This window comes from Melanerpes formicivorus, unplaced genomic scaffold (genome assembly GCF_026170545.1).
Source record: "Melanerpes formicivorus ecotype bairdi unplaced genomic scaffold, bMelFor1.0.p_v2 SCAF_33, whole genome shotgun sequence".
Classification (NCBI taxonomy): domain Eukaryota; kingdom Metazoa; phylum Chordata; class Aves; order Piciformes; family Picidae; genus Melanerpes; species Melanerpes formicivorus.
In genome coordinates this window covers 3,399,883-3,422,450 of record NW_027142385.1, presented here as the reverse complement: position 1 = coordinate 3,422,450, position 22,568 = coordinate 3,399,883, and the positions used below count along the sequence as shown (strand labels likewise).

General features: G+C 44.4%; 1 protein-coding gene across 3 annotated transcripts in view; it reads right to left on the bottom strand.

Moving 5' to 3' along the window:
- GARNL3 (GTPase activating Rap/RanGAP domain like 3) overlaps positions 1-21,718 on the bottom strand; it is a 46,179-nt gene extending 24,461 nt beyond the window's left edge. The window contains exons 1-12 of one of the 3 annotated variants that reach the window (XM_068155674.1): positions 21,381-21,718; positions 9,902-9,971; positions 8,680-8,754; positions 7,603-7,702; positions 6,160-6,278; positions 5,676-5,740; positions 3,348-3,411; positions 3,049-3,075; positions 2,347-2,422; positions 1,522-1,620; positions 861-964; positions 57-165 (exon numbers count right to left, since the gene is read on the bottom strand). In XM_068155674.1, coding sequence (XP_068011775.1) covers positions 57-165; positions 861-964; positions 1,522-1,620; positions 2,347-2,422; positions 3,049-3,075; positions 3,348-3,411; positions 5,676-5,740; positions 6,160-6,278; positions 7,603-7,702; positions 8,680-8,754; positions 9,902-9,971; positions 21,381-21,385 — 913 coding nt within the window. In that variant the 5' untranslated portion in view covers positions 21,386-21,718. Of the gene's footprint in view, positions 1-56; positions 166-860; positions 965-1,521; positions 1,621-2,346; positions 2,423-3,048; positions 3,076-3,347; positions 3,412-4,721; positions 4,959-5,675; positions 5,741-6,159; positions 6,279-7,602; positions 7,703-8,679; positions 8,755-9,901; positions 9,972-14,546; positions 14,622-21,380 lie in introns of those variants that run through there. The other 2 variants (XM_068155673.1, XM_068155675.1) reach the window with 2 other exon arrangements.
- Between the last annotated feature and the right edge of the window lie 850 nt (positions 21,719-22,568).

Below are 22,568 nucleotides of genomic sequence, written 5' to 3'. Positions count from 1 at the left end.
AAAGGAAGAAATCAAATCAAATCAAATCTGACTAGAAAATGTAGGGAAAAAGATACGTGTAAAATGAGAGCGAATCATGGATGGCTTGAATGCTGGAGAAGACTCTTCGCCCTCCTGAAACACGATAGTGACAATGTCATTCCCAATGTGTCGCTTCCTTTCTACCTGGAAAAAAAAAAAGAAAAGAAAAAAGAAAAGGAGAAAAGAAAAGGGGAAAAAAAAAGAAAGAAAAAGACAGGCACAATGACTTAAAAGACATAAATAAATTATCAGACCTAAAGAAAGTCAACGGGGGAGTTTCTTTCAAGCTGCGCGAATTGCTTAGAGTCTGAGCCGTGTGTTACGTATGTGAGTATTCTGCCAACTCACACCCAAGTCTGATTTCCAGCCTCCCTCAACTCTTTTAGGTAATGATAAATGCAGCAGTGTAGCTCTACAAGTCATCTGAAGAACAGAATACTCAGTCAGTCAATTTTGACCGTCTTCACAAGTGGGTTGCTTTGGACCTTAATAAAGATGGTGTGATGCATTATCTTCTAACAAACATCATCGAATTTTCACTGTTAGGTTTAATATTGATGAAAAAAATATTGCCCAAGTCTCAAGAAATACATTTCTAAAGTATTAACAGGAAGAAATTCTGTATTTTGTTTTAAAGTTTTGGGGGTTGTAATGAAAGGGAGGAAAAAGGGGGGAAAGGGGAGGAAAGGGGGGGGGAAAGGGAGGGAAAGGGGAGGGAAAAGGGAAGGAAAGGGGAGGGAAAAGGGGGGCAAAGGGAGGAAAAGGGGGGCAAAGGGAGGAAAAGGGGGGCAAAGGGAGGAAAAGGGGGGCAAAGGGAGGAAAAGGAGAGAATCATGTACCTGCTGCTTGTTCTCTCTAGAATATGGTAACATGGTTGAAACATGGAACATAATTTCATGACCTTGAAAAACTGTATAGATGGAACTGGTTCCTGTTGTATCATCTGCAAGGGAAGATAACATTCTCAGCAGGAATACGTCCTTCAACTTCTCTAAAGATCAAGAGATATTTTAGATCCTTCCACCAAACCTTCTTTAAACATCCTTTTTTCTGATCCATTTTAGAAACTGTCCCTGGTTGCATGACTGACATGGGTCCAAACCCAAGCTTGCAACCTATTCTGCCTATTCAGAGACTTAAAACCTATCACATCCTTTCACCTAGCCTCCTGAAATCACACACGGCTCTTCAAGCCGTGAGGCCCTAACTACAATGAAACAAGCAACACACTGGGTTAGTTTTCACCCCATTCCAATATAAAATGAAACAGTTTATCTTGAAAACACAACTCAGATAAATACTTTTCTTCCAAATGTATTCCACATTAACCTGAGCTAACCTGACTTCTTCTGGGTGAAGCAGAGCATTCAGCACACACACGAGGAAATCTCTTGGGGGATTGTATTATTTCTACAATATATACCATATGCACATGCAACAAGCAAAAAAAAACATTTATACTGCTGCCCATTCATTCTTTTGCTCCAGATGAGTTCTTACTTTTAGTGTCCAGTCCTCCTCTGTAGCCTGTCCAGCCTTTCAAAGTAATTGTGTCACCCAAGAGATGCAAAAATCTCTGAAAGCTTTCACTTCCAGTTTCTACATGTGGAAGGGAAAAGCATTAGAACAGAAATGCACATGCAGTAGTAGAATAGCTATAAAAAATATTTAAAAACCCAAAAAACCCAGGAGCAGGTCCTGCTCCTAAGGCACAAGGATCAAAGTTCCAGCTGAAATAGAATAGAATAGACCAGACTAGACCAGACCAGACCAGACCAGGTTGGAAGAGACCTTTGAGATCATTGAGTCCAACCTATCACCCAACACTATCTAATCAACTAAACCATGGCACCAAGCACATTAGTTTCTCCTCATGTGATCCAAGCCTTTTGTCCTTACAGAAACATCTCAGCCACATGACACTGAACAGTCACCTCTAACTCCAGATAAAGAGTGAACTCTTTAGCTAACTCCAAGGCACTGTTCAGGTGCATAGGAGAGCATGTGAAAACGCAAGAGTGAAAGAACTTTTGCAGGTAATGGGAGTTGCTTCCTTCAGCTGCTTCCCTTTTCTCAATCTTATGTTGCACAGCCTATTACTAGAAAAGAAATCTCAATTTCTTCCACATTTTAAGTTTCCTACATGCATCTTTTCTAGAAGTAGACTCTACACTACAATTTTTCACCCCATACAACATGAAAACCTAACAGAACTACTGTTTACACACCCATCACTGCCCTCCTGACTTCCACTGGAAGGCACTGCCCTACTTTTTTTTAATTCAAATAAAGAAAACGTTCAAGATTAAGGTGGAAAAACCTCACCATTGCTGAACATTTCATCATCTGTAAGCTGCCCATCCTTAGCATAAAGGACTCCAAATTTAAAATTCACGGATCCCTGAGAAACAAAACCAAGTATTGTATGATGTACTATCAAAACAAGCGACCCAAAATGTTTTCTCTAAAGACTTTTATAATGTACCTCTCTAAACATCCTACACATGGGAACATACATTTTGTACTAACTCCATTACATGCTGAATCAGCAGATACCTCCTAGTTTAACCTTTGATCATAGATTATGGACTTTGTGATATACTACAGTGGTGATGTATTAAGTTGGTGCTTAGAACTACTTTTTATGTCATGTATTATCTATTGGTTTTAAGCTGAGGGATAGTAGGTTTAGACTAGAACTTAGGAAGTTCTTTGCTATGAAGGTGGTGAGACTCAGGAATAGGTTGCCCAGGGAGGTTATGGATGCCCCTTCACTCAAGGCCAGGTTAGGTAAGACCTTGAGCAACCAACTCTAGTTGAGTAACATCCCTGCCCAAAGCAAGGAAGTTGGAGTAGACGACCTCTAAGGTCCTTTCCAACCTAAGCCATACTATGACAGTGCAAAGAAACACTGCATTTTTACTGCAATGAGCCACTGACTTCTAAGCTGTCAGTGCAACTATTTCACATACAAAGCTGTGTTTGTTGTACAGATCTGTGTGCTAGAAGTGGTAAGTTTACATTTACCTCTTGCTCTTCAAGAACCAATAAATCCTGTAAACAAAACAGTATCTTTAGCACACTGGTATTAAAGATAACAACAACAAAACTGTAATAGCTGTGTGTATTTAAGTTTTGTTTTGAATTGGCCAGTTCAACTGATAAAGGCATTTTGCTTTACATATAATTCTACTCATCATTAAGTTGCTATGATTATAATCCTGCTACTGAAAGAAACAAACCAGTAGCATTGATAATTAATGGCCTATTTAACTAGAAAATAATGGAGAAAAACAATCAAACAGCAAAAAGAAGTCACCTCCTACCTTTTGTATCTCAGGATGAAAAATTTCCCTTGGGCCCTTCTCAAATTTGTCAAGACTCATAGCACTGAAACACAAATGAAATACTGCTTCACAGAAGGGGAATTGTGCATTTCAACATTAAACCACTAGCTGGGTGCAATTAGAACTGGTTACAAAAGGAATTGCTCAAAAAGCCTCCATTCAAAACAAATGTTTTGTGGAATAGCCCTTTCTTTCCCATAAAACTGACCTCCAAGACTTTCTAAACTTCTTTTGGATTTTAAAAACAGAAATTAGTGAGACTCTGCATGGACATCACATTTAAATTTACTGCATTTGCTTATAAAGCACAGAGATCTATTCCATCATCCTTCACTTTGGCTTTATGCATTATCATCACAAACATTTTAGGAGGACTCAGTAGCCTGTTCTATTTTGTTAGCTTTTCTTCTCCCTCAGTTCTAAAAACTTCAAGGCAAGACACATGAAAAAGGAACAGTTCAACATCAAACATGTCAAAGAACCAGGCACAGAACAGTAAAGAGTACTTAAATAAGAAGCAAGATCAGCTGTCTCAACAAACAGGAGTATCTAATTTACAGTGTGTCTTTCCTAGCTTGTGTCTCCCCAGCATTAATTTAGAGAACTGCACAGCATGTCACAGTGTGCCAAATGCAGTCTGTCTGGGGCGCAGGGAACTAAGAGGGAGGTCAAATCTGATGCAACTTTCCATCATTGCTCATAATAGATCACAATGCAGACAGGGTTTGCTTTAGTTTCTTTTGAAACAGACTCAAATGTTCCAATTCATTTAGAAAAAAACCCAGACTTATTAACCCAAACAGAATTCTTTGAGATTGTCTGTACCTAGATTCACACTGGCTATGAACAGCCAGCCAAAGGAATTTCAGTTAGGCCTGAGGAAAACTCATGGACCACAACAGCAAAACAATAATCTGGGAAGAGATTTCAGTCCAAGCCCATGTGGGCAAAAGGAGATGATATGCAGCTGCTTGCAGGTAGCACAGACACTAGGAGAATTGGGGAATAAGGTCTGAAACAAAACACTGGAGCATCACAGGATGAAACACACAAGGGTGTTAGAAGAGTTATCACCCTAGCTAACAGAAGACAAAGCTTCTCCACTCTGGGATGCCTGACCAAAAATATATATATGGGGGGTGAGAGTGGAGGGAGAGGCTGGGTTAGAAAGGGATGTTAGGAAGAGGTATTTCAGTGATTGGTGGGAAGAAATGGAAGATCAGGTGCAGGACAGCAAGCAGTACTGACAATTAGGAAGAGCAGTATTCAAGCCAGTGCTGTAGGAGTCAGAAGAGAGGATTTAGCTCATCTCGATGAAGAAGATGAAAAAGATCTAAAGTGTTTTCAACTCACCATCTTGACACTCCAAGCAAGAGACACAGCCCAGGAAATCAGAATTAAGAAGTGAGGCTCAATGGCCTGTTAGCCTCTCTGGCAAATTCAGTGATGTGGGACCTCTCAGAGATCTTGTGCAGTTGCAGGCAAATCCAGCTCTGATGGCACTGACTTCACATCACAACTCATGCCCTGCTCCCATCTGCTCGTACTCTCTACAAATCAAAGGTTTTGAAGACCTGCAGACTGCCCACACTACCTGTCAGTAAATGAAGGCACTTTTTATGGGTTTCTAGAGGAGGAAAAATCCTTAGAGAAGATGAAGACATTTTCATATGAGGGATTTGAGAAAACACACCACACTTAGATCTTAGACACTGCAGGTTAAATGTGAATGGACACTTTGTCAACAGGTGCTCTGACATTTCAGCTATTACAGTGTTGAAATAAATTGAAATGGACTTGGGCTTGCTCACTTCATCTTCATATGATGAGCATGCCCATAGGGACTCTGGCTGGGGGAAGGCATTTTCTTGGCTTCACCAACAGTGTGTGCAACACACCCACAGTGAGACTTACATGGAGACAATCAACTTAAGAAATAATTCTTGGCGTCTTTCCCGTTTGTTTCCTCTAGTCAAGATCTGGTGTTCCTAAGGTCTGTTTATCGTCTATCTAATGTAAAAACACGTTGCTTCTCAACCACTGCAGTTGCACTTAGCACCTGCTTCCCAATTAACTTGGAAATGGTCCCTCTGCTGAAGAAAAAGTGCTAGGAATTTGTCTCCATTTTAAGGTGTCACTTTGTCTACTCCAGGACACACTTTTTTGCTGCTTTCAACGATTAAGATTTATACACGTTTTCACTGCTTTCCCAAACCTGTCATGAAAACCACACAACACAAGCTCTCAACTACAGCAACAGAAACACAGGCAAGTGCCTTAACTGATACCATCATTGTAAATACATACCTTAATATAGATTTCACTGACAAAGTTTTTGTGGGACTGTAAGGGAGACATATTTTCTGGGTACCCTACAAAGGAAGAAAAAGCTAGGCAATATTACAGGACATACTGACTTTCTTCCCCCCCTCCCCCTGTAAATTCAAATAGGAATATCAATAAAATAGTTAAATCAAGAATTGAGCCAACATTTCTATAAATGACACAAAGTTGCAAGCAAGAGGCTATCACAGATATCTGTCAGAAGGTTTAGTACAAGGTTACTTCAGAAGGTTTAGTATAGTGCTATCTACAAAGGTAGTTTAATCTACTGGGGTAAAAATAGAATCATAGAATTGTCAGGGTTGGAAGGGACCTTAAGGATCATGTAGTTCCAACACACACCCCCCCCCAGACTGAAATTGTGAAGAAAGCAAATATGAGATAAAAATATCCAAAACAAGCAAAAAACCAATTTAGTCAGAGCAGTAGTTAAGTAGCTGTTTCTTACTGTTTTCCTCCAAAGTATTGAATGGTACTGAGGAACCCGCTGATTATTTTGGTCAGACAGCACAACAGAGAGAAAGAAAGGGTTCTTCTCTGCATCTGTACCTATGTAATTCTGGTGAACTATCAGGGAAAAAGAAAAAGCATTATCCACTATAAAGACCATACAGGCACACTCATGCACACACGTATGTGTAAATATATGCATGTATAAAGACAAAAGTCCTCTACATCAGTAACTATGGATTTGTACACAGATGTGTTAAAAATCACCACCAACAAACAAGAGACAGGTACAGCCAGAGAAGAAGGAGAGAGAAGAAGGAGAGAGAAGAAGGAGAGAGAAGAAGGAGAGAGAAGAAGGAGAGAGAAGAAGGAGAGAGAAGAAGGAGAGAGAAGAAGGAGAGAGAAGAAGGAGAGAGGAGAAGGAGAGAGAAGAAGGAGAGAGAAGAAGGAGAGAGAAGAAGGAGAGAGAAGAAGGAGAGAGAAGAAGGAGAGAGAAGAAGGAGAGAGAAGAAGGAGAGAGAAGAAGGAGAGAGAAGAAGGAGAGAGAAGAAGGAGAGAGAAGAAGGAGAGAGAAGAAGGAGAGAGAAGAAGGAGAGAGAAGAAGGAGAGAGAAGAAGGAGAGAGAAGAAGGAGAGAGAAGAAGGAGAGAGAAGAAGGAGAGAGAAGAAGGAGAGAGAAGAAGGAGAGAGAAGAAGGAGAGAGAAGAAGGAGAGAGAAGAAGGAGAGAGAAGAAGGAGAGAGAAGAAGGAGAGAGAAGAAGGAGAGAGAAGAAGGAGAGAGAAGAAGGAGAGAGAAGAAGGAGAGAGAAGAAGGAGAGAGAAGAAGGAGAGAGAAGAAGGAGAGAGAAGAAGGAGAGAGAAGAAGGAGAGAGAAGAAGGAGAGAGAAGAAGGAGAGAGAAGAAGGAGAGAGAAGAAGACGAGACCAGACCAGACCAGACGAGACCTTCAAGATCATCATGTCCAACCTATCATCCAACACCACCTAACCAACCAAACCATGCAACCAAGCACCCCATCAAGTCTCCTCCTGAACACTTCCAGTGATGGTGACCCCACCACCTCCTCGGGCAGCCCATTCCAATGGGCAATCACTCTCTCTGTGTAAAACTTCCTTCTAACCTCCAGCCTAAACTTCCCCTGGCACAGCCTGAGACTGTGTCCTCTTGTTCTGGTACTGGTTGCCTGTGAGAAGAGACCAACCTCTGCCAAGGATGGTTTCAAAACATCCCCTTTTGGTAGCAGGGGTTCTGTTACAGAAACCTATCCTTTGTCTTCAGGTTAGAAGTATATGAAAGAAGACCTTGTGTTCTGTACAGGACAGAACATTTATTAATACTGAATTAATCCTCTACTTTTCTCCATATTTAAATGACAGAAATTCAGAGCTTCATTGCATTTTCATTGATCAAAACATCAATCAGCTTGCAAAAAAGATAATTACCTTTCCCTAAAAAATATTTGTAGTACCATCTTGTGTGATACTCTGGGTTTTCCAAATGCACGTCTGTTCTGTGCCAAGTACCTGGAGTGTAGTCTGTGTTCTGAAAAAGAATTGGGAGGCTGTTAGATCAAACACTGAGTGAAAAAAAAATGGACAACACAACACAGGCAAAAGACTAGCCACAGAATCACAGAATTTATCTGCTTGGAAGAGACCTCAAACAGCATCTAGTCCAACACTCTACCCAGCAGTGAAGGGTCAACACTAAACCACGGCCCTAAGTGCCCAGCGCGCAGGCCGATTAAACACCCTTAGGGATGGTAACTCCACCACTACCATGGGCAGACCATTCCAACGTTTGATAACCTTCTCTGTGAAGAAATATTTCCTAATATCCAGACTAAATCTCTCCTGGCGCAGCCTGAAACCATTTCCTCTAGTCCTGTCACCAGGCATCAAGGAGCAGAGGCTGCCCCCTCCTCGCTCCAACCTCCCTTCAGGTAGCTGTAAAGAGTGATGAGGTCTCCCCTCAGCCTCCTCTTCTCCAGACTGAACAATCCCATCTCCCTGAGATGTTCCTTGTGGGTCAAGTGCTCCAGGCCCTTCACATACCTCGCTGCCCTAAGCAAAGAATTACTCTGATGCCAGTTGTTGTGCAGCTGCAATTAAAATTTCTCCCTCTCCTCTTGTTTTATCTCTTTCCTTCCTAAGTAACTACAGTCTTTTCCTCCTGTACCATTGTCAGGGTTAGTACCTTAGTATTCCACTGAAAATAAATTTTTCAATGTGGAATTTGAAAATCAGTGGGTTTAAAACTTAAAAATCAATATATTAATGAACAGAACTCCATCTCCAGGTTTTTTTTTCTCAGTTGTACCCAAAATAATCCTCGAGGACTCCTCACTAGACCAGAACATTTCCTTGAAGTTCTTCTGTGTTGATTCTGTTTCTCCAATTATTTGGCATTTTTCAAGACCTCTTCCTTAGTAAGGAAGCTTCTTTGGCTGCATCCTTCAGTGGTGAAGTATAACTGAAGCAGAACTCTTTTGTCAGCTGTGAGTATCTTTAGCCACTTACCTCACCAGAGGAGCCATTTTCCACACGGAACCGCCCAGCTCTTTGAATGGCTCCATCAGCATCACTAGATATGAGCTGTAAGAGAGTTTAAAACAGATTCTAGATCCAAAAATAGCCACATGATCAGCAATCAAAGCTTACTGTGGGGTTTCTTCTCCTAGGGATCACATGGCTACCCACCGAGAAGGAAGGGACGAGGCACAGCTATCACTAATTTGACTACGTATTTAGAATGACCCAATTGTGATTCTAAGGAGCATGAGCAGGAGAGATATTCACCCTTTTAGTAGATTCCAGTACTAACCAAAAATTCTCCTGTCTCAGAGTTTGACTGCACCAACACACAGCATGCCTACAGAGGGACTTAGCTGCTTTCCAGAAACTGATTTTGGAAGCTTGCTCCTTCCAAAACAACAGGTCTTAAAGACATGATGATTCTTGTCCTTTCAGCCTTGCTAAGCCTAAAACTCTGCTTGTTGGCAGCATTACCAGGCCTAGCAGGCTTTTACTGTATTTTATTTATTGATGTTTTCAGGAGATGGAGAGCAGTAAGAATCTCCAAACACAATGCTCAGCGATGATACTGCACAACATAAGGTACAGCAGATAATCTGGTCTGCTTCCAGCATTAACATCAGAAAACAGGGCTTGTTTCCAGATAAAGATTTCAACTCTTTCATAGACAGTCTGCTCTGTTTATAAGGGAACCCAGGGATTCCCAGAACACTGAAACTCTCATTGTTGAAAAAAGCTCTTTTGAGAAGTCAGTAAAACACAGAATAACACAACTCCGAGGTGTGCAGCAACACTGCCTCAGATCCCGACAAGAGGAGGAGAATGCTGCCAATGATGCTGCCTGTTACTCCCCTCAGAACTGTTAGAAGTGAGATTGTCACATATCATAGCAAACTCCTGAAATGGGATCTGAACAGGAGTAATGCAATGGTGTATCATCCCTTGCTCCATTTCCATCTGGGGGGAAATCACAGTATTTATATAACACTTCCTGTCTCGTTATGACAAAATATTAGTAAATAAGGTAGTAAAAAGATTTCCTAGCACAGGTCTAAAATATCTATTCTGAGGCCTTTTTTTCTTACCCTACAACTTTCAAATCCAGCTTAGAAAGCCCATTTTCCAAAATAGATCCCATCTTTTTAACCTGAGAATGAGCTCTGCGTTATAAGCTGCTAAAATCAAAGGCCAGGCTATGCAAACTTACAAGCTCCACAGATCCGTAATGCTTTCTGCTAAACTCTCCACGTCTGCAACCCAGATCTTCAGAGACAGAGCTGGAATAGAAACACTTAATCAGTGCACACAAGTCAGCTAGCCTCAGATCTCCTGCAACACTACACCCTGCCATTAACACACATCATTCCTGCTGAATTTGCAGTGCACAAACTCATTACTGCAGGCAATCCTCCTCACAACGTGCACGCTCTCTAGCAGCCATTGCAGTCTGGCTTTCATATTACTCCCAAAGGAAAAGAAATGTCTGTGTCCTGACTGGAAGCAAAAGCCACGATTAAATTAAATATTTAGTCACAATGTGATCAGAGTTCCAAAGCAGGTGGGAGCTCATGACCACGTTTCAAATCTGTCTGTAATCTAAGGGAAGCAAAACCTTCAGTAAAGTTGACACCTTGACTAGGACAAGTGCACTATGCCCACTAAGCTCACGATGAGCACCTTGCTGGTTTTTCAGAGTCTTTTTTAAGTCTACACACAAAGAGAAACTAAACAATAACTTCAATTCAAAAGCACAAGAAGAGTATGTCACAGGTTTCCCTCCACCAACCCTAACAAAGACAAAACTGTCAAACAAGCAAAAGTAATCCTGTTCTTCCAGATAAAACAAAAGAGTCCCCACACCGAGTTTTGTACAGGCTGAATGCAACCCTTTGTCTGTTCACACATCTCAGAGAGAAACAGAAAACTCAGCAACAGTTTAAAAACTAATGATGCATTGAATGAAATTTTTAGCTTCCCTGCATTTTGCTGCAGACAAGAAATCTGGCAGATGTTTCACAGAGGGAACAGAATGCCCCATTTCCAATATATTTTAAGGCATTGTGTGCCTTCTAATTTTTTTTTTCCCCACTTTTACAGAGAAATCAGGCAATCCTGGCAGCACCAGCGTTTTCTTTGAGTGCTGCTTTAGTTCTACTAAATTCATTTCTGTGGCTAGGTGTGTTAGTTGCCCTAGAAACCACTGTCAAAGCAATTCCGATCAATGAACACTTGTCATCGTCAGTCCTGTTGATAGAGTCTTATGGGAACAGCAGACAGGAGAGGTTTTTCTGCTGTGACTGAGCTCTGAAATTCAGCCTTTGATCAAATGAAGAAGTGTCTGTAAGATGACAATTCAAGGAGTGGGTAAAAATAACTAACTAACTAAATAAACCCAACCACAGTCACCAGCACAAGAAATCTTTTCAAGTCTGGGGAAAGCCAAGTCACTGTTTTGTGTGTCTGACATCAGGACAACTCCAGACACAATACAAACTAGAAGGAGCATCTGGCACACTCTGATCTGAATGGAACCATCTCTGCCTGGATCAGTTTGAGAGACTTTTATCAGTCATGAGGTAGCTACACAAAGCAAAAGGAAAAGCAAGCTGAGGTTTACAAAGTGAAGTACTTTGTGCCTTGCCACAAAGCTAACCTTAAAATGCATGAAACCAGAGAAAAATGTCATCTCGTGAATTACCTTGAAGATAAACCCAGGGAGTTAGGAAGGCATTTTAGAACTATCTGTACACACACAAAGTTAAGTTTTATACCTTAATTTGGTGCTATTCACCTGAGTGAAAGTCAAGACTCTAGCAGGAAAAATATGCTGAGATCTGAGCATATTAATGCTGCAGAGATAACGAAGTTGGGAGCTAACCAAAAGCTTTACAAATATGAAACCAGTGTTCAAACCCAAACACTGCCTAACTAAGACATGGATGCAGGTATACAACAAATGAATGCACTGGTGCAAGAAAATACAAGTTGTTGACTTAAAGGAGAACATGACATGAAATCCACTAATGTACAAATACAAAAAAAGGCAAAATGTATATTATGGTATATGCCTGTCAGCCCAGGCAAAGAGCCTGGAAAGTGATATCCAAAGCATGGTGGCAGAATTAAGATCAGAGGAGATAATCTTAAATTAAGATCAGAGCAGTGTAAGATCACCAAGATACATGCCAACAATGACTGCTACAGTGCCACTTCCCTACCAGAGTCACAACAAAACAAGACAGTGAAGGGCAGAGTTAAGTTTGGGTTCTAGCATGTCAATCTTTTTTTCTGACAGCATGGAGAAGATGCTTGTCCTGCATGCTCTGCCAGGTGTACTCAACACTGCTTCTAGCAAAGTTTTTGAGGTCAGTTAGCCCAAAGAAAGGCTCCCCATAAAGACTCACTGATGTCCAAGAGAAAGAGGCTGTTGAAGGAAAACACCTGATCCACAAATTGGTGTGATGTCTACAGAACTGTATGCTCTATCACATGAATATATCCTCTAGGCCAGGTTCTGAAACAGAAAAACCCCTTTTGCTCTATCACAGCATGTATTTCTTTTTTAGCGCTTCCATAATGAGAAGCCATAAAATAGGTGCTCCTGGGAGGCACTCCAAACACACTCAAATGTTTATTTCACATTATACCAGCTTTGCTGGCCACAAAGTGACAGCAACCAGGGGCTGTCATTGCATGATGGGCACAGTGATAAGCACACAGACAGCAGCCAACAGCAGCACACATAAAATAACAAGGAGATAGCACTGTCATATTTTGCAAGGAAACTGGCAGATGCTCCCCACCACTGCTCATTGGGTCTTGAGAAGAGTTAATGCAATACCACAGGCACAGACACAGGTGAAAAAGAGCGAGCTAATATCCATACATGCTTTGTAAGGTGTACCCACAAAACTCCATTCCAGCCCAAAGATCCAAGATCTATCCCTGCTAAGGGTACCAAGACTCACAGATGCAGCGAGACAAGGTGTATTCATCAAATTATGGAGGAGAACACCAGGAACAAGAGAGTTTAATAGGAGAAATACTCTATTTGCAGAAACTACATAATATAGATGGAAACCACAGAAAAAGCATACAGAACACTTGGTGTGCCTGAAAAGTTTATGCTCCTGTCCTCTCCACAAACTACATTCCAGTAATTTAAGGAAATACAGTGTCTCACCACAAACCATACCCAACTTCCAAACAGCCTAGCAGTCCTTTCAACAACCAGAATCATACCAGACTGCTAATCTCTGCTTCTTCTCAACCTAACTACTTCATACCATGCTTCAACTGCATATATCATAGTATCAGTCAGGGTTGGAAGGGGCCACAAGGATCATCTAGTTCCAACCCCCCTGCCATAGGCAGGGACACCCCACACTAGATCAGGCTGGCCAGAGCCTCAGCCAGCCTGGGCTTAAACACCTCCAGGGACGGGGCCTCGACCACCTCCCTGGACAACCCATTCCAGGGCTTCACCACTCTCATGGGGAAGAACCTCCTCCTCACATCCAGCTTGAATCTCCCCACCTCCAGCTTCATTCCATTCCATCTAATAATTGTCATCTGCTTTGCATCAAGCACATAAAGCAGAATCTCACACCAACATAAACGCTGCACAGACAACCTCCTGAAAGTTAATCATCATAACCTCAATCTGTGCAGAGGTAAGATTCACACTATCACACTGCTTGCATAAGTGCTTGTATTCCCCAAGGAATTCCAGCCTCTTTGGCTCTCCATTCTTGGTTGGTTACCACCAGGATTTGTACTCATCAACTTTCTGACCTATCACATCAACTAATTTATATTTATATGCATACATGCATATATATATATTAATATTAGGTTTTCTTATTCATTTCTTCATTAGTTTATATCCTTCCTCGGTCCCAATCTGATCTACATCAGAAAGGACACTGTTGCTCCAGTTATGTCCATTTAAAAGCAGGTTTCATCCTATTAAGGACGAGCACAGAAATACTTGTGTGAGTTTACAAGGCTCAGATCAGTCTGGCTTCATAATTCAAAATTTTCTTACACTGCAAAGTGCTTTAGAACAGATGAGCCCTTGCTCACATGAGAAAATCCAGCCTCTGCACATCTGCAGGGCACCTAGGATACAGCCCACCCCACCTCACCCTCCCCTCAGTTTGGGATCACAGGTTCTGAGGTACAAAGGCGCAGTCATGAGGATGAGGGGAGCAGCCCAGCTCCCTCCTGTTTCGGCAGGAGCTCCTATAAACTTCGTCAGTCCTGCAAGTCGAATAAAGCAACTTTAAACATATTTGCTCATCTAACTCAGGCCCGTATCTGTAGGATGCTTTTCGTCCCCAGGCGCTGGAAAGCACCTTACTTGGGGCAGGGGGCAGCGGCCGAAGAGGGTGAGTTTGCAGATTGCACCTGTGTGATCCCACACAGCCCGCACGCCGCCCGGAGCTGTACTTCTACCATTAATCCGCTTTCACTGCGGTAGCAGGCGCGGCTACAGGCGCTCGGTAATCGCAATTCCAGCCCCGCGGTACCTGCCCGAGCGAGCCGAACACCGAGCGGGCTGCGAGAGCGGCTCTGGAAACGCTCGCCGGGCTGCGCTCGCGCACCTGCGGCAGCCCCGGAGCGAGGCGGCAGCAGCGCCGGGACTGCCGAGCAGCCCCAGGACTGCCGAGCAGCCCCCCTGCCCGAAGGCAGGCCGGCCGCCCCTCCGCACCGCTGCCTCCGGCCGCGCCGCCCCTCCAGCCCCCCGGCCGGGGAAAGCGCAGCAACCGCCTCTCCGCCATCCACACGGCGGGCCCGCATCGCGCCGCGCCCCGCCCGAGCTCGGCCCCCCGCCTCCCCAGCTCCGGTACCGCTGAGTGAGGCCGAGGAACCGGGTGGAAGCCACCTCTGCGCTGCTCAGCTCCATGCAGCCGGACGGCCGGAGGCCTCGCCCCTCCAGCGTGGCTCTGGCGGCTCCGTCCCGCGCGGGAGAGGCGGCGGGAGCTCCGCGTACACATCCCGCTGCCCCGGCGCACGGCCGCCCGGCCCGCGAGCCACTCAGGCGCCGCGCCGGCCGCCGCCAGGGCCCGCCGGGAGCTGTAGTTCCGTCGGCGAGCGGGCGGCCCGTCCGCCGCCGCCGGCAGCGGATCTCCGCCAACGCCGCCTCGGTAAGGGCGGGCAGGAGGGCAGCCGGCTCTTGAGGAGTCGTTATCTCGGAGCAGGGGGCTGAAAGCAGCGAGGGTGGTCCTTTCTCCCCTGTAACAAGTGATGGAACGAGAGGAAATGGCCTCAAGTTGCACCAGGGGAGGTTGAGGTTGGACATTACAAGAAACTCAGCCACTGAAAGGGTTCTCAAGGATTAGATGGGTTGAATCCCCATCCCTGGGGGGTGTCCTGAAAAGACACAGAGATGTGGTGCTGAGAGACGTGGTTTAGCACCAGACTTGCCAGTTAGATAATGGTTGGACTTGATGATCTTATAGGTATTTTCCAACTGAAACAATTCTATGGGTCTATCCAGTAGGAGCAAAACCCCTCACCAGCTTGCCATCCACCGGTGGGCTCTGCTGCATCAGTAAAGGCACATATAGTAAATGTCAACCTGTGCACCTACAGTTCAGAATCTTTAGCGGCACAGTCATCTCACAGACTGATAGTCCTTGCCATGGTTACAGAATCCCAGCATCATGGGGGTTGGAAGGAACCTCTGGAGATGTAGTCCAACCCCCTGCTTAAAGCAGGCTCACCCAAAGCAGGTTGCCCAGGATTATACCGAGGATTTGGAATCTCTCCAGAGGAGACTACACAGCTTCGCTGGGCAGCCTGTTCCAGTATTCTGGCATCTTCACAGGAAGTAAGTTTTTCCTTATGTTTAGGTGGAACCTCCTGTGTCCTGGTTTGTGCCCACTGCCCCCTGTCTTATCACTGGGCGCCAGTGATTCAATCACAACTGACCATCACGCTGAAACCCTACTGGGGAAGGAAAGGCAGCTCTGTTCAGTGTGACTTCAACAGTCAGCACAGAGGTAGAATCTTTGCCTCACAAGCCAGCACCAGCCACTTCACCACAACTGAGTCTCTACACAACTTCACAAGTGTAACGCACAAAACAGCAGTGCTTTCCAGTGGATGAAACTCTTCCCTGTGCTTTTCCCTTTACACAGACACAGGCTATTGGTCTCTACCTTTTCAGGACATACAGTCTGTGCTTGGCATGTGACATAAACCCTGGAGTGGGGTTGGAACCCCTGCACTGGGACTCAAAGCATGGCAAAGTGACTGACAGTATTTTGACTGTGTGAGGACTTTAGAAGGTCTCAGTAGAAGCTGAAACCAATGTCGCAATCAACTGTTGTGATTAAAGCTGTAATGAGTTACTACATGATGTAATTGTGGCTATACTCTTATCTTCCTTTACAACAGTCATTACAAGATAGTAACTTCAGGGAATATACTAAAGCTCTGCTTTGAGGTTTGAATTTAATTAAAAACTTCCCTAGTGTTCAAAGAAATTTCAGTTTCCAGAATTTGGATCATTCTGAGTCTCTCTACTTATTCTGTCAGCCACTAGAAAATGAAAAGTGACACAAGAGGGCAAAGGATACCTATTATGCAGTAGAAGCCACCAAAGAGCAACTTTTAATTAATGCTGATCCAGGCTGGACTCAAGCTGGTGATGTACTACTGAGCAATTCTGTCAAACATTAACTTTCCCTTAACCAATTTGGGCAATACAGAATGCTAAAGCTTATTAGAGTTAAGACCCATTTGGGTCTTATATAAGTGAATCTTCTACCATATTGATACCTGGGGATAGCTCCACAATGGAGCCTCTGGCAGCAATTCTGCCTAAGTGAGTCTACACCCTCCAGCACTTACTTCTCTTCCTTTTATGTCACAGTATCGCCCTTTGCTGTCAATTCTGCCATTGTGTTTGATGAGTCACCCTATCAGCTGCTTGATAAGTTGAGATTAAAAAGAAGGGTGGGGGGAAGTCTTTAAAAAACGCAAAGAATAGATTCTCTGGTTAAACAGGGAATTAACAGGATACAGTTGGATCGTGAGTTTGAGTGATTTGAGCACAGCAGAAGCGTGAATAAGGTGATAAAACACATTTGGAGCCTAGCACAATACAATTATGAACCTCACATTCTCCTGTAGTACCACCTACAAGATACATGTCCCACAGCTGCTCTATTTGGCAGACAGCACCTCAGATCCACATCAAAAAATAGAACCCAGATACCCAGCCCCTCACCAAAAACTGGCTCTTATGGTAGAGAAGTTTATCTCTGTCCACATGCAGCTGATGGCCCCTGGTGCTAAAACACAGTAGGGCATTCTTGGAGTGCTTTCTCCTGCACACTGCCTTTTTCCTCAGACAGCTGACTGTAGCATTTTGTCATTCTTCCAGTTGGAAACAATGCCATCACATTTAAATAGAAACATTTAACAATTTTTGGAGTAATATTCCTTGACTCATGTTTTTGTTGTGCTTTTACTCAGTGTTAAATGTATGGACATGGGCCAATCCTCTCAGCCTGTCTCCTGACAAACCCTCAAAGCTGACAGGAGACAGGAATCTGCACCTTGGCAACTACACACTTGTTTTTAAAAATTATATCTAAAGCAGGAAAGAAAATCCCAGAAGATAACTGGTTAATTACTGCAAACAATGCTTTGTTCTCATTTACTGTTACTGAATGCTGTTTGTGGTTCTGAAGGATCGCCTCCCATGCATGGAAAAGATCTTCCAGTTTTGGAAATCAAAGGAAATAATTTATCTTAGCCTGGCAAAATCATAAAGTATTATCTTCTTTGTCTGTAGACTACCTGTATAGAGCTCATCTCATCACAATTTATATGTCCAAACAGAAATCCAACTATGTGCCTTGTGAAAGCACATTTCAACTACTAACATTGTAAACTCAAAGCTGGCTGCTTACATACCAAGAAATTACCCTAAGGAACAGAAGCATGAATACTCAGTGAAGTAACTTAAAAGGAACTTCTATATTAAAGAAAGAAAAACCTTTATTGAGGGATATTCCAACAATAACCCCCATTCAGGACTTTGCGCTCAACCACTACTTCCCTTCTTTCTAAGTATATGGATTGCTTTGCAGGATTGTGAAAGATGAGGTTTCCTCTCTCTTGTTCCTTCAGAAGAACCTGCTTCCATGGAAATACTGAAACAGAAAGAACCTCCCACTTTAAAGTATTTCACTTCCACTTCAATGCAGTTGTCATTTACCCCATTCCTCTTGCCTTCTGCGCACTAGGTAGGACCCGAGTTAATACGTGCACTCACTCACACCTAAGTATTTGCTCTGTGGTGCCCCTCTGTCAGTCTGAAGAATACCAACTTTCAAACCACAACCAGCAAAGACACACACCCTGCATCTGCACAGATGTCAGCAACTGCAACAACAGCTTTTTCTCAGTTAACTTCTTTCAAAGTGTCCCTACTGAAATGGAAAGCCTGAAAAAATTCTGGGCCTGTCTTATGATGTACCGAAGTCTAACAGCATGCTAGAATCCCAGCCAGAGTTGGAATCCAAGCACCTAGCCTCTGCATGAAAAAGAGCCACAGCAACTGAGATTTGAAGTTTGAGGGTGGGTTTCAATGTTTGGGGGAAAAAAATCAAAAGCATTTAGGTAGTATGCTAGAATGTCAGCACTGCAATAAATCTTGAACACCATAAAGCCCACAACATAAAGGGTTGCCTCTCTTGCAACATGCTGTCAGAATTTCCTTTGTGTTGTTGATTTTTTTTCAGACAACAAGAAGACAAAGATAAAAATGAGAAAGGCAGCAGCAAATCAGGAAAACAGAGTGTAGAAAAAAGAAGTATGCTGCAAATGCATTGGCTTGGATGCTGTCAAGCTAAAATTTGGGATTCCTGTTGGCAGCTTTTAGCAATGATGGATGTTTCTAGTATCTTGTTGCAGGATGCAGAATGTCTCTGCAGTAAGAGGCTGGCAGAGACACAAACAGCAGAACTGCCTTAGATTTACTTGTAATTACTGATGATTCTATGTCAAGTCCCATACTTCCCCACAGAGTAAGAAACAAAAGCCAAAATACATAAAAAAGGATTTCACGAGCTCATGTATTAAGAAACACAGAGAGAATATTTAAAGAAAGGGACCAACAAAGAAGTCCACAGCCTATAAATTATAAAGAACAAAGTCTGAGAAATAGCATTATGGGAGTATTAAGAAAAAGAACTTATTCACTAGAAGATACAGAATGGTACTAAAACTGAGGGTTCATCAAAACAAACTTCTGCTTCCTTTCAGACTTAAATCTCCCTTAATCTGGTTCCACCTCCATAAGAGCATGGGTCTATTTTGTATGGATTATGTAAAGGCTGATGAAGAGCTCAGTTCACCAGATTTGAGGTATCTGCACTATCAGAGATTTCTAATGGGGACAGCCTTCTCTCAAAACAAAGGCTTTTCATCATTGCTCTTGTCAAGGTATTCCAAAACAAGCTTACTTTCCAACAAACTTGAGGACAGATGAGATCCTCAGCACCCGGCAGACATGGAATCTACCTTGGAAAGGATTGCAGACTCTCAGACAGGCATACAGCTGGTCTATTTCAAGCTTGACAGGTAACACTACAATTAAGATTTCAAAATAACTCTATCAATCCATTTTATCTCCTCAACTTTCCCCAAAAGACCACAAACTCAGTTTTACCGACATGTTATAAGGATGAACATTCCCTTTACAGCAAAACCATTTTGTAACTCTCCACTGGTGATGTATCTCTCACGCCCTTCAGAAGTACACCAGACAAAGTACTTACACAGCATACAGTGATCCAAAAGGAGAAGGTATGTTCAATTTCCTTTTATTAAATGAAATCAAAACCACTCATCTTTTCCACTAGATAGCTTTAAAAAGAAACAACAGACAAGCCTAAAAGGAAAGTTCTCAATAGCAGACCAAGCCACCACAATACAAGTCTGAAGTGTGGGGGGGTTTTAAATCTTTGCAAAAGAAAACCCTGGACACATACAGGACTAGAGAAAGATGACTCTAAGATCACATTTTCTATCATCTCATTGGTTTTGTCCAGGCATAAACATTTCTAGTGCACAGCCAAACTTTCTTTGCCATTACTTTCAAACTCTGCCCTGCACACTACGTGTTCAATGGACCTATGCAGACCTTAAGTGGCATGAGCTGGCCACTGCCTGGGCAACTTTGAGAGTCTACACTCAGTGTAGCACACTCATCATCTCGAAGGCTTTCACAAGGCTAAAGTACAGCCTGCTATACAGTCTATAGAACAAGAGACAAAGTATTTCAGGTAAGCTCTTAAACTAGACACACATATCTATGTATTTGCCTTACGAATGGACAGACCATAAAAATTACAACGATCGGCGCAGAGGAAGTAGGAAAAGAGTTTATGCTTAGTGAAAGTGATTGCCAGAAAAACCTACAATACTAGGAAAAGAAGGAACTTAGAGCAGACCCTCAGCTGCTTCTGACTACCCTGCTGTGCATTGATCACGTAATGGATTGTAAAGGTATAACATAATTTCAGCCATCTGCAGAGAGTTTTCTGTGGAAAGTACAACTAACCCAGCATGCCTGCAAGTAGCAGAAACTGGTCAGACCCAAAACAGACAAGCAGATAGGTCAGATTTACTGTGGAACGTTGCCCTCAAGTCAAGATGCCACACCAGAATGACTTCCCTTCACACCATTCAACTAAAACAGTGGCTCAGCTTGCAAGGTGAGTTGCCCACCAGGTGAAAAGTGATGGAATTCGAGACCCATCTAGACAGCTTTGTGTGAATACTGAGGACAAGGTAATCATCACAGTTTGTGCACAGGCAAAATACTACAACAAAAGTTTTTCTTAGAAGTAGAACTAGAAGCACGCAACAACGTTCTCTGAAGCGTTGCCAGCACATTTGACACTAAACAGACAAAATCTCAGTGTGCAGTAGAGAATTTGGTATAGAAATGACAGTTTTGGCTTTCTAGAAATGAGGGGAAAGTTCCTGCAACGACACAGCTGATGTAAAGAGGGGTAAAAATCCAAATAAGATCCAAAGCAAATAAAGTCCAAGCCTGAATGTCATCTGCTAGGGAAAACCCAACAACAACCACAAGCAACTCCAACATAGGGATTAAACATCAGCAAGTATTTTTAAGGAGACTAATGCACAAAATATGTAGCTTATGGAGAAAATAAACCACCGTCAAACCTTGTTTCTTCTGGGAGGAAAAAAAACCCAAAGTGTATTACACAGCTAGAGCTAATTATCTTCCTAAATGCCCTGGAAACTCCACAGGACTGACTGAACTCTAGCTATTTTTACAGGTAACTGGTTGAGCCAGCCACTTCAATAAAAACAATTACTCCTAGTAACAAAAATGCCTCAGCAAAGCACTGGACCATGGCAAGAAAAAACACTGGGTTTAAGAAAGCAACAGAGCACCTTGCTTAAAAACTCTCCATTCCCAGTGGCACCATTAAACCACAGTCCTTAGGACAGGTTTGAGTTCTTCAGTCAAAGGACAAGACTTTCTTTTCCCATGGACAAGACCTTAATGCCGCTGCGAATACCTGCCCAAGCCTATCCGTACAGAGACAGAAGTGCAATGAACACATAGAGAACAGAGACGTCAACGAAAGAAAATGTGGCCTTATCAAGGGTGGGAGGTTGACCCGGACCTCATTCGGAGGTGACTTCGGAGTTCTTCAGAGACTTTCTGTTTGTTGGTTTATTTAAGACCGATCTCTGAAGGCGTTTTTTTTTCTCATGGTTCAGGGTCACCATCAGGTCGGGCAGGCCACTGCGAAAGGATGAGAAGAACATACCCCTCATCCGCCCCTCCCAGGCCGGCGGCTTCGGCACCAAGCGGCCTCACTGCCCCCTCAGGCAGCCCAACCGAGGGGCCGTCCGGCACCACCGCGCCCGCGGCCCGCCCGCCGCCCGCGCGCCCGGAGCCGCGGTGGTTCCGAGCGGCCACACCGCCGGCCGAGCGCCCGCTTCTCTCGGACGCTCCCGAGCCGGGTAGTTACCAGAGGGCTCTCAGAGGCGCCGGGCACCAGCAGCAGCTGGCGGTGAAGCTGCCCGGCGCACCTGAGAAGGGCATCGAGACGCCTCCCGCCGCGGCGCCCCCACGCTCCCGTCGGCTCGGGCGCTTCCCTGCTGACGCGGACCAGGCGGCCGGGGCTGCGCCGCGACTCTCCCGCCCTCGCCCCCTCGGCTGCACCGGGGCCGCTGACAGCAGAACAGGGCGCAGGCCGCGAGCCCCGGCCCGCGCCGCTCGCCGGGTCCTAGAGCCCGCGGGTCCAAGGCGCCGGCGGCGGAGAGGGCGCAGCGTTGTCTGTTCGGCGGTTCGGGAGCGGGCCTGCTGCTGGCATTGCCCTGGCCGGGGTCAGTTCCCCATCAGCTGAGTCCCACCAGTGCCTGGAGCTCCGAGAGACTGGAGCCGACCACAGCTTTCTGAGCGGTCTGGAGGTCTGACTGCAAACCCAGGCTGGTGTGGAAGTTACATGCCAGCACTCGCTACGGAGCAAGAACTTGGGCTGCTGCACTCGGTGCAGAAGCATAAACGGAGCAGGAGGCTGGGGAGGTGCGGGGCACACCGGGAGCTGTAGTGCGGGCCGTGCCAGAGCGAGTGGCCGCCATGGCCCCGCATCGGCGGCGCTGGCCCCGGTGCTGTCGCTGCTGCTGGCGGCTGCCGCCTGGGACCTGCGGGCGCTGCAGCTTCTCGGCTTACTGCGGGGGCGCCTTCGGGTCCGACCTGCGCGGGCCGTGGGGACAGCGGGCCCGGGGTGTGGGAAAGAGGGCGGCCCCAGAGGTGAGGGGGAACGCTGACATGTGGGACCCCGGGAGCCTAGGAGGCCAGGGAA